This window comes from Mobula hypostoma, chromosome 21 (assembly GCF_963921235.1).
Source record: "Mobula hypostoma chromosome 21, sMobHyp1.1, whole genome shotgun sequence".
Taxonomy (NCBI): domain Eukaryota; kingdom Metazoa; phylum Chordata; class Chondrichthyes; order Myliobatiformes; family Myliobatidae; genus Mobula; species Mobula hypostoma.
The window spans coordinates 20,694,344-20,706,880 of record NC_086117.1 but is presented as its reverse complement, the minus strand read 5'-3'; the positions used below and the strand labels follow the sequence as shown (position 1 = coordinate 20,706,880).

General features: G+C 41.1%; 1 protein-coding gene across 5 annotated transcripts in view; it reads right to left on the bottom strand.

The window, feature by feature from the left end:
- Window positions 1-12,537, bottom strand: part of kcnt1b (potassium sodium-activated channel subfamily T member 1b) — a 436,729-nt gene that overhangs the window by 101,492 nt on the left and 322,700 nt on the right. For all 5 annotated transcript variants that reach the window (XM_063073587.1, XM_063073584.1, XM_063073585.1 and 2 more), the window contains 3 exons: window positions 9,358-9,466; window positions 8,100-8,208; window positions 1,587-1,736 (listed from right to left, as the gene is read on the bottom strand). In XM_063073587.1, coding sequence (XP_062929657.1) covers window positions 1,587-1,736; window positions 8,100-8,208; window positions 9,358-9,466 — 368 coding nt within the window. The remainder of the gene's footprint in view (window positions 1-1,586; window positions 1,737-8,099; window positions 8,209-9,357; window positions 9,467-12,537) is intronic.

Here is a 12,537-nt window from a genome sequence, read left to right as displayed (position 1 = left end):
TATGCCCTTATATTGACTGCATGCAACTACATTTGTTTTCACTAACATTAGTCTTTTTAATGTAAACTTTGCTAATCTACTTTGGTTAATTGCTTTGCCATTCAATTGTGCATAATAAGGCACAATGGAATGGTAATGCAATTAACCATATTGCTCTGTCCTCTGAGGATCCAAATGATTTCTCATTAATACTAGGGAACCAAAAGTCCAATGAAGAAAAATAAAAGGAATGAACATTAGTAAGGAAAAAGTGCTGTAGGAATTTACAAGGATTTGATGATTTGAGATCTAGGGAGAGTCTGAATAGGTTAGTATTTTATTCCCTACAATGTAGGAAGGGAGATTTAACATAGAGGTATGCAAAATTATGAGGGGTATAGGTAGGGTAAATGCAAGCAGGCTTTTTCCACTGAGATTGGTGAGAGTAGAACTAGAGATCATGGATTAAGGCTGAAAAATTAAATGTTCAAAGGGACCTTGGGGGGAGCTTCTTCACTCAGAGGATGGTAAGAGTGTGGAACTAGCTACCAGAGGAAGTGGTGGATGCAGGTTCGATTTCAAACTTTAAGAGAAATTTGGATAAATACATTGGTGGGAGGGGTATGGAGTGCTATTGTTCAGGTGCAGGTTGATGTGACTGGGCAGATTAGAATTCTGGCAAGGGTTGAAGGGCATTCTATATTGTAGTTCTATGGCTCTAACAGGACTGCAAGTTTAAAAATTCTTAGGTCCTGATAATCTATGTACATCCTTTGGAATGTTGAGGGGGGGGTGGTGGTTGTATCTGGTGATGGAATCCCCACTGAGGTGACAAAATTATGATGGATTTAATGTGGAATCTGGTGGAATGGAGAGGAGAAGGGGAATCCTATGCTTGCACTGGATGAGAAGTGTGGGGCTGAGAGTCGAAGACTGGGAATAGACCAGACACTGTTGTGTTTAAAACCCAGCAGCTGGAACAAAATTATAAATAAATACTTTGAAACAACAAACTAAAAGTGAAAAACCGAGTAGCTTACCCAAATTCCTTAATGTCAACATTATGTCCTGAGCATTACCATCAGCTTTTCTTTGTATTTACTCTGCGCAACCTTGGAGCTACAGTATGTAGGTGTAAGACAGAGAGTTTGCAGTGCAAGTAGGATGAAGAATTAAAATTACACGCAAATGGAAGCTCAGAGTCACCACTGCAGACCAAACGGAGTGGATTGGCAAATAAGTCACCTGTACCGCATTAGTTTTCTTCAGTCCAGAGGACAGCACATTATGAGCATTGAACTGAACTGAAAGAATAGCATTTGAATTATGAATAAAGTTCTTCAGTTGCAGGAAGCCTGAAGGGATACAGCATCAAAGTCAATTTGAATGCATACAGCATCAAGGTCATTCACAAAGATGGTCACTTTTAAAGAAAATCTAGTTTTCCATCACCAGCAGAATCGAATGGTGAGATCATGTTTTCTGGATTAGTCCAGTAACAAAAACATCACGCAATCTGGGGTCAGCAGTGAAAGCCTCATGTTTAAAATCCAAGGTTCCATCTAGTCCCAAAAAGAATTGTTAATCTGAACATGAACTTCACTTACTTCTTGTGAGCATGAAATGAGGCATAGGTGAAACTCTTCCCTTCGTATTCTCCAAAAAACTTGCTGTCACTGAGCTTGATATGATAGACTTCATTCCCTGAGCACCGACCATACATCCTCTGCCACTGTTCTGGGGACTGTTGTCCTTCCCTGTAACCATGAAGATGCAATCTTTAATGGGTTTCAGTTTTTCGTGAAGCATCGGTAGGCCTCGTGAGGTCTATACAAACTGAAAAAGGTGAAACTCAAGGACAAGATGGCTTAGCAATTTCTATTCTCTAACTACAAGAGAATTTAAGATTGGTATTAAGCATTTCTCAGTGATACTGCATTGCTATACACTATGCAGTTTGGCAATACAAAATATACAGCAACTTGTACAACATTTGTATATTCTTTGTTCATGCTTGCATGGAATGAATGATGGGAATGGAATAGAGCCCAAAAAGCAAATTTATCGAGAGCTATGTTTCAAGGATTCAATTATAAATACTATATTTGTACACCTCAACGAACAAAATTCTCTACTGCTAGCAAATTATTTTGCTGCATCTGCTGTATTAAATGCCAAATGACACTTCAATTTCCTGACAATGTAATAACTAGCAACATCATCATGGATCAGTCTTTTGTGAATAACACACTAACATGTGGATGTGTTGATTCTCCATATCCTGAGCTGTTCTACCATGTTGTATGAGGGTGTTTCTGATTAGAGCAAAATTTGGCCACGTGGCCCACTGAGTCTGCTCCACCATTCCATCAAGGCTGATTTATTATCCCTCTCAACCCCATTCTCCTGACTTCTCCGTGTAATCTTTGACACGTTGACTAATCAAAACCATATCAATCTCTGTTTTCCACAGCTGTCTGCGGCAGTGAATTCCATAGACTCACCACCACTTGGTTAAAGAAATTCCTCTTCATCTCTGTTTTAAATGGACGTCTCTCTGTTTTGAGGATCTGCGATCTGGTCCTAGACTCACCCCCTATAGGAAACATCCTCCCCACATCTACTCTACCTAGGTTTCCATGAGAACCCCCACCTCAGTCTCCTAACTCCAGTGAGTACGGACCCAAAGCTATCAAACGCTCCTCATACATTTAACCCTTTCCTTCCCTGGATCATTCTTGTGAACTTCCTCTGGACCCTCTCCAATGTCAGTACATCTTTTCTGAGATAAAGGACCCCAATGACTCACGATACTCCAAGTGTGGTCTGACCAATGCTTTACAAAACCTCAGCGTTACATCCTTGCTCTTATATTATAGTCATCATTAAATTAATGCTAACATTGCATTTGCCTTCCTGACCACCAACTTGCTGACTACACAAGGACTCTCAAGTCCCTTTGCACCTTTGATTTTTTAATTTTCTCCCCATTTAGAAAATATTCCTCCTCTTTACTCCTGCTACCAAAGTGCATGACCATAAACTTCCCTACACTATATTCGATCTGCCACTTCTTTACTCATTCTCCCAATCTGTTTGCTCTTCTGCAGATTCCCTGCTTCCTCAACACTACCTTCCCCTTCACCTCTCTTTGTGTCGCCTGCAAACTTGGTCACAAAGTCATCAATTCCATCATCTAAATCATTGACATATAACATGGAAAGAAGCAGTCCTAACACCGATCCTTGTGAAACACCACTGGTCACCGAGAGCCAACCAAGAAGGCCCCCTTTATTCCCACTCTTTGCCTCCTGCCAGTCAACCAATCTTCTATCCATCCTAATATCCTTCCTGTAATAGCATGGGCATTTATCTTGTTGAGCAGCCTCCTGTGCAGCATCTTGTCAAAGGCCTTCTAAAAATGCAAGTAAATAACATCCATTATCTCTCCTTTATCCATCCTGCCTTTTGTTTCCTCAAAGAATTCCAAAATATTTGTGAAGTACAATTTCCCCCTAAGGAAACCATACTGACTTTGGCCTACTTTATCATGCACGTCCAAGTACCCCAAAACCTCATGCTTAATTATGGACTCCAACATCTTACAACGATGGAAGTCAGGCAAAATGGCATATAATTTCCTCCGTCTCTGCTGCATCTGCTCTCAGGATGAGGCTTTTCATTCTAGGATGAGGGAGATGTCTTCCTTTTTTAAAGAAAGGGGCTTCCCTTCCTCCACTATCAACTCTGCTCTTAAACGCATCTCCCCCATTTCATGTACATCTGCTCTCACTCCATCCTCCTGCCACCCCACTAGGAATAGGGTTCCCCTGGTCCTCACCTACCACCCCACCAGCCTCCGGGTCCAACATATTATTCTCCGTAACTTCCGCCACCTCCAACTGGATCCCACCACTAGCACATCTTTCCCTCCCCCCCTCTCTGCATTCCGCAGGGATCGCTCCCTACGCAACTCCCTTGTCCATTCGTCTCCCCCATCCCTCCCCACTGATCTCCCTCCTGGCACTTATCCGTGTAAGCGGAACAAGGGCTACACATGCCCTTACACTTCCTCCCTTACCACCATTCAGGGCCCCAAACAGTCCTTCCAGGTGAGGCAACACTTCACCTGTGAGTCGGCTGGGGAGATATACTGCGTCCGGTGCTCCTGATGTGGCCTTTTATATATTGGCGAGACCCGACGCAGACTGGGAGACCGCTTTGCTGAACACCTATGCTCTGTCTGCCAGAGAAAGCAGGATCTCCCAGTGGCCACACATTTTAATTCCACATCCCATTCCCATTCTGACATGTCTATCCACGGCCTCCTCTACTGTAAAGATGAAGCCACACTCAGGTTGGAGGAACAACACCTTAAATTCCGTCTGGGTAGCCTCCAACCTGATGGCATGAACATCGACTTCTCTAACTTCCGCTAATGCCCCACCTCCCCCTCGTACCCCATCTGTTACTTATTTTTATACACACATTCTTTCTCTCACTCTCCTTTTTCTCCTTCTGTCCCTCTGAATATACCCCTTGCCCATCCTCTGGGTTCCCCCCCCCCCACCCTCCTTGTCTTTCTTCCCGGACCTCCTGTCCCATGATCCTCTCGTATCCCTTCTGCCTATCACCTGTCCAGCTCTTGGCTCCATCCCTCCCCCTCCTGTCTTCTCCTATCATTTTGGATCTCCCCCTCCCCCTCTCAAATCCCTTACTCACTCTTCCTTCAGTTAGTCCTGACGAAGGGTCTCAGCCTGAAACGACGACTGCACCTCTTCCTAGAGATGCTGCCTGGCCTGCTGCGTTCACCAGCAACTTTTATGTGTGTTGCTTGAATTTCCAGCATCTGCAGAATTCCTGTTGTTTATAATTTCCTTTCTCCTGCTTCCCACCCTTCTTAAAGAGGGGCATGACATTTGAAACTTTCCAATCTTCTGAAAACATTATAGAATCCAATGATTCTTGAAAGGTCATTACAATCTCTTCACGTACCTCTTTCAGAACCCTAGGGTGTAGTCCATTTGGTCCAGATGACTTTTCTACCTTCAGACTTTTCAGCTTCCTAAGCACGTTCTCCTTAGTAATAGCAACTACACTCTGCTCCCTAACATGCTTGAATTTCTGGCATACTGCTAGTGTAATTTACAGTGAAAACTGACTCAAACTACTACTTAAGTTGGCCCACCAGTTTCTGTACCCCACTGCTGCCTCTCCAGTGTCATTTTCAGTGATCTGATATCTACTTATGCATCTCTTTTACTCTTTATAAAAACTTTTGGTATCCTTTTTTTATATTGTTCGCTAGCTTACCTTCATAGTCATCTTTTTTCTCCTTATGTCTTCTTTTAGTTGTCTTCTGTTGGCTTTTAAAAGCTTCCCAATCTTCTAACCTCCCACTATTTTTTTTCTATATGTTCCCTCTTTTGCGTTGATGCTGTCTTTGACTTCCCTTGTCACCTATGGTTGCTTCCTCCCTTTAGAATACTTCATCACCTTTGGGATGCATCTATCCTGCCCCCAGAAATTCCAGCCATTGTTGTTCTGCCATCAGCCCTGAAATAGTGTCCCCTTCCAATCAACTTTGGCAAGCTCCTCTCTCATGCCTCTGTAATTCCCTTTACTTCATTGTAATACTGATACATCTGACTGTATTTTCTCCCTCTCAAACTGCAGGGTAAATTCTATCATTTATGATCACTGACTCTTGAGGGTTCCTTTACCTTAAGCTTCCTAATTAGATTTGGTTCATTACACAACACCAAATCCAGAATTTCCTTTCCCCTATTGAACTCAATCACATGTTGCTTTAAAAAGCCATATTGTGGGCATTCTACAAAGTCTCTCTCATGGGATTCAGCACCAACCCAATTTTCCCAATCTACCTGTGTATTGAAATCCCCCATGACTATCATGACATTGCCTTTTTACAATCCTGTTGTAATTTGTTTCTAACATTCTGGCTACTGTTTGGAGGATTATATATAACTCCTATCAGGATCCTTTTACTCTTGCGGTTTCTTAACTCTTCTCACAAGGATTTTACATCTTTCAATGTCACTTCTGCCTAAGGATTTGATTTCATTATTTACCAATACAGCCATGCCACTCCCTCTACCTCTCTGCCTGTCCTTCTAATACAATATGCATCCTTGGACGTTAAGCTCCAAATCATAAACTCCTTTCAGCTACAACCCAGTGATGCCCACAACATCATACTTGCCAATCTCTAACCACAAGATTATCTTCCTTATTCCATATACTGTGTTCCTTCAAACATAACACCTTCAATCCTGTATTCATTACATTTTTCAACTTTGCCCCCATGCTACACTTCAACTCATCCCATAGACTGCAATGTTGCTCTTCCTCATAGTCTCACTACACAATACACCTACGTGTATACCTACTGCCCCACACTCAGCCTTTTCACTCCATTTCCTATCCCCAACAGCTCCAGGAAACCTGCCCGCAAGAATATTAGTCCCCCTCAGGTTCAGGTGTAACCTGTCCCTTTTGTATTGGTCATGCCTCTCTCAGAAGAGATCCCAATGATCCAGAATTCTAAAAATCCTGTCTCCTGCAACAATTCCTCAGCCACGCATTCATCTGCCAAGTCATTCTATTCTTACTCTCACTGGCAAATGGCACAGGCATCAGTTCAGAAGTTACTACCCTAGAAGTTCTGCTTTTCAGTTTTCTACCTACCTACCTACATTCTCTCTTCAGGACCTGCTCCCATTTTTTACTTATGTCACTGGTACTAATATGCACCCAAACTTCAGACTGCTCACAATTCCCCTTTAGAATGCTGTGGACCAGATCCGAGACATCCCTACCCCTGGCACCTGGGATGTAAAATACCATACGAGTGTCTCTTTGACATCCAGAGAATCACCTGTCTGCACCTCAAACTATCCCCTATTATTGCTCTTCTCCAACCCCTCTTCCTTCTGAGCCACAGAACCAGACTCAGTGCCAGAGATCCGATGGCTGTGGCTTCCCCTATTAGGCAGATCACTCCACACCCCCAACCACATCCAAAGCAGTATACTTATTATTGAGGGGAACAGCCACAGGCATACTCTGCACTGGCTGCCTATTTCCTTTCCCTCTCCTGACATGCACCCAGGTACCTGCTTCCTGCAACTTAGGGGTGACTACCTCCCTGTAGTTCTTATCTATCACCTCCTTATTCTCCTGTTTAAGCCAAAGGTCATCGAGCTACAGTTCTATTTCCTTAACACCATCTCTAATGAGCTGCAGCTCGGTGCACTTTGTACAGACATAGTTATCAAGAAGATTGGCGTTCTCTCAGAGTTTCAATATCTCACACAAAGAACACTATTGCTGGACCCATTCTCACTGGACTAGCTATATACTTCTGCCTGTGCTTGCCCAAACCTGTTCTCGTCGAAGCCTATTGAACCAAACCCTCCCACTACTTGCACATCCCTTCTTTTTATTGGCTCACTCCTGATGAGAATTGTTCAAATGGCTTCGACCCTGCAACAATGTCTCTCTGTCACTCACTACTTCAAATTTTCTTTGAATGAGTGACATTTAATTCCAGACACTGTCGTGGAATGAATAAAAAAACTCTATGTGTTGCAGCTTAGATAAAAAAGCATCACCTTAAAAAATTTGCAACCCCCTTACAATCATTCTACATTGAATTTCACAACATACCATACCATGACTTAATGTTCTCCAAAAGCTCCAACACTGTATTAAAAATACTAAATTAAGTCAACTAAATGCAGACAAGTTATATTATAATAAACATGGGTGCCAGGTTGTTAATGATAGAGAGCTCCATACAGGCAATATATAATTTAAATAGGAAAACTTGGTTCAAAAATATGTACAAACTACATGGTAGGATGAACTTCCATAGAATCAGCAAATCAGATGGAGAAAGGGTCCACAGAAATGGGGGCAGAAGTTTTAAATCATTTTTCAATTAACTACAGTCAACAGAAGGCAGCACTTAGATCTAGGTGACCATTAATTCAATATGAATCCATGCGCAAATCAGTGTAAACAGATTAAAACATATTTATTGACAATCTGGGCAGATTAAAATTTTCTAATGGAAGATGTGCAAAATTTTGACTTACTGTCCCCTGGATGTATGAACCAATAGCGTGATGAGAGTAGAGGTGGAAGGGCATATGCAGTTCAAGGCTAACATGGCATATTTAAACTCCTCTTCACAAACTACATGATCTACAAAAAAAAACAAATATGAAAAATGATGTGGATACAGAAAAGCCGATTTTGTATTTGTATTTTTAATGTGAGGGAAGCCAGCTGTTAAATGTTTGAATCAGATACTGTATACTATCAGATTTAAACTGAAAACAGAAAAAATCCCAAAGTTTTCAGCAGATCAGAGAGCATCAATAGGGAAAGAGAATTGAAGTTTAATCTTAATGACACTTGATCAGGACTGGTTACTGATGCGCGGCACGCTAAGTATTTCCAGCATTTTCACTGCGTATTTGAGATTTCTAGCATCTGCAGTTTCTGTGGTCAGTTTCAACAGAAATGTCAATCAAAGAAAATATTCATCCCACTAATACTTCAATGAACCTCTTATAGAGAAAGATGGACTCTTGGCCTCACACTCTACCTCGTTAAGAGCATGCATTTTATCATTTACCTGCACTGCACTTTTTAGGTAATTTTAATTCTTTACTCTGCATTATAACTGTTTTATCTTATTCTTGCTCAATGTGCCATGTATTGATTTGATCTGTATGAACAGAATGCAATACTTTTCACTGTATCTTGGTACATGTGATAATAATAAATCATTATCAATATTTGTGATATATTTACTAAATTGGTAACACTCTGGATTGGAGCAATACAAATGAAAGAAACAGTGCAATGCCATACTGGGAGTTAGGAAGCCAAGACTGCATATTGGCCACATCATAGACCAGGTGTTCCCGACCCCTTTTTATATGGACCCCTACCATTAAGAGGGGTCTGTGGACCCCAGGCTGGGAACCGCTGTCATCGATCAAAGCCTTCCCATTGTTATATGCTATTCAAAACCCAGAATTGGAATTAGAGAAGGGTGGATTAAAAGTACCTGAGTTAATCATATGATTGCATAGTCAGGCAACAGCAAAGTTTTCAGAGTAAACTATTACTTTACATTGCAGCATTGCAGTTGGCATCATTCAGAAGGTTAACCTACAATCCCTCTAAGTCACTACATTTCACATATATTATTGATTTTCAGTAATTTTTCATTTTTGAGTTATAAACCTTGCAAAAAGTGTAATGGACAGATGAGTGATGTCTGGTAGTATTTTGTACCAACTAGGAGCTTGGGAAAATACAGAAAATGAAAATTCCACTCACCTGCAAACTTGACATGAAACTTATTTTCAGGTTTCAGTATCTGAACATAAAGGGGGCAATTTGGGGCAAAATCCTTCACAGCCCATGCTCGCAAGATCGTCTGATGATCCTTTAAAGTGCATAAATACCTAGTATTAGTTAGAGGTACAACAATATATTGATGATAAAAATACACTCCCCTGTGATAAGCTATTGTGATGAGCAAAGCTTCTCTTTGTTGACTCTAATGAATTCTGACAAAATATTGGGTATTTTGTTGTTTTGGTTTTCTATCACTTTGCACCACATTCCCCAAACTTAGTGAGTTTTCCTTGTAACACTCCTGTTCTTAAATTCCAACAGGATTTTAAAACCCAAAGTTGAGTTATTTTATGACTTGCATGATTGTCCTTGTAATCTCCTAAATGGTTCTTCTGATTTTCCCCGGTTCCTTAACAGAGCAAAAAAAAATTGCATTGGCCAAATTAAGGATTGTAGAGTTAGTGCAGTACCTGAGACCAGTACAGGTGGGATTTTCAATTTTACATTTACCCCTTTGGCATGGCTCAAGGCAACGCCAGAATAGAAACGTTAAATTAAGTGCTGGTATCAGTGCTAACACACTAATGGTATCAGACAGATACTCCAGATGATATTATCACTCACATTCTTTCTATGTTATCTCCGATGCAAAATGGTGCTTTCTGTATTGAGCATCAAGCCACACTTTGTAAATTGTTCTACAAGTACACTTCCTCTTCTGCTTACATGGATGCCTGATGCATCTCTTTCTCTGCCTCTCTAAACTGATAAAACACAGCTTTAATAATCTAATTAAAATGCCATCAAAATGCTCTCATGAAATGAGATTACCACAGAACTGAACCATAATGTACCTAGTCCTTCATTCAAGTGTGTGTTGTTCTATTTTGTATGGCATTAGCTTGTAACGTTGCATTCTGTCTGGATGCATGATGGTTTGGTATGGCAACTGCTATGCATACGACCACAAGAAACTGCAGAGTTGTGGACGTAGCTCAGCACATCACAGGAACCAGCCTCCCCTCACTGGACTCTGCCTATACTTCTCACTTCCTCAGTAAAGCAGCCAACATATCAAAGACCCCACCTCCCTCAGACATTCTCTCTTCTCCCCTCTCCCATCAGGCAGAAGATACAAAAGCCTGAAAGCACATACTACCAGACTCAAGGCCAGCTTCTATCCGACAGTTTCAAACACATGAACTGACCTCTTTTATGATAAGATGAACTCGTGGCTTCACAATCTAACTTGTTATGATTTTACACTCAGTCGTTTACCTGCACTGCACTTTTTCAGTAATCCTTACACTTTATTCTGCACTGTTACTATTTTACTTAATCTAGCTGAATCCACTGTGCAATGATTTGATCTGTATGAATGGTATGCATGACAAGCTTTTCACGGTACCTTGGTATATGACAATAATAAACCAGTGCCAACATCAAGCAACACACACAAAATGTTGGAGGAAATCAACAGGCCAGGCAGCATCTATGGAAAAGAGTACAGTCGGCTGTATTCTTTTCCATTGATGCTGCCTGGCCTGCTGAGTTCCTCCAGCATTTTGTGTGTGTTGCTTGAATTTCCAGCATCTGCAGATTTTCTCTTGTTTATGACAGTAACAATATCACCCTTCTACCACCAGAGGCCCTCAGAGAACTACGTAGACAATACTGCTCTAAAACTTGAAGTTGACAGAATCACGAAGATTTTATACCCATGGTTTCATTTGGAAACACACTGAAACATGGAATCAATTTAAAAGACCATATCTGGCACTTTGCTTCACGACTGGATTATCTAGTGACGGCCCAGATTGGCTGGTATACCTCAGTGTTCTGTGGATTCATCCCACCGATTCTGTGCCAGTTCAGACCCGCTGCAGGATTTAAGTACCCACTGATTTCATTGGGGATGATGGGGCATAGGTTCAGGGTTTAGTAGACAGTAGGTTACGTATTTTTCGCTAAGTAAAGTATTTTTTTGCTTTGATTTGTTGTGCTTCTGCGTGTAATTTTTCTTTAACAACTTCAAGTTTAATTGCTTTAAGGTCCCCAAAAATCATGCACATTTAAAAAATGTTAAAATTGATTGAAATTTTACAGCTGGCAAAGGCTGTGGAGTCATTCTGAGGGTAGAGCTTCTGCAAAAGACTGCTAAATTCCCTGTAATTCTCCAGACACTCCTTCCGGACTCTGCAGGGTCAGCCAGCCCAGTAAACTGCTTACATCTGTTCCTGATAAGTGCAAACTGAGGGCATTCAGCACTGAATGAGGACTGTACTAGTAGGATCCAGGACATTATTTCAATTCATTCTACAGACCCAAAGTACTACAACAGATAATTCCTGCAAGCTGTGGATATCATGGATGAGATAGAACACAGAATAGTCCAACAATGTCATGATGAACTAATTAAACTAGTAATCAAATGTCCAACTAAACTATTATCTTCTACCTACATATCCTTCCATTTCTGGACTTTCACATGCCTATCTGAGTGCATCTTGAATGGTCCTGTCATATTTGCCTCTACCATCACTTCTGCATCTTGCAGATCGGCAGAATACTAAGGTCATGTGGATCAGACTCAATGGGTCAATTGTGCAGCAGACTCCATGGGCCAATTGACCTAATTCTGCTTCTTTATCTTATGGTGTTGTGGAAAACCTTTGTTCCAGTTTAACTGGGAGCAACTTGTTTCCATACTAGGATTATTAAAATCTACTCCAATGATCACCCCACATTGAGGTACAAATATGTAATCATGATTTCAATGCCCAAAGCAAGAGTCAGCTAATCACTACCAAATGGGAAAACAAAAATACAATGAATTGAGTACCTGGATGTAATAGTTTTCTTAAGGCTGCCAATCATGCAAGATTGATGTAGACTTTGCAGGAATTAAAAATTAATTATCCGGGCACAATACTGTGCAATCAGAAGTATCATGCAGACATCAAGAGATCACTCTGCTTTTTTTTGCCACGTTACTTATGCCACGTGTTTGGGCAAGGTTTAATTGACACACTTTGTGGATTGGACTCTATAGTTCATGTTATGATGTGTTTCTAGTTTCTGGTTATTTCTTCTTTTATTGCTATTTGGTGCAATTTTGATTGGGCGGACTGTCTCCGTGGCCTGCAGTCAATGAATGGT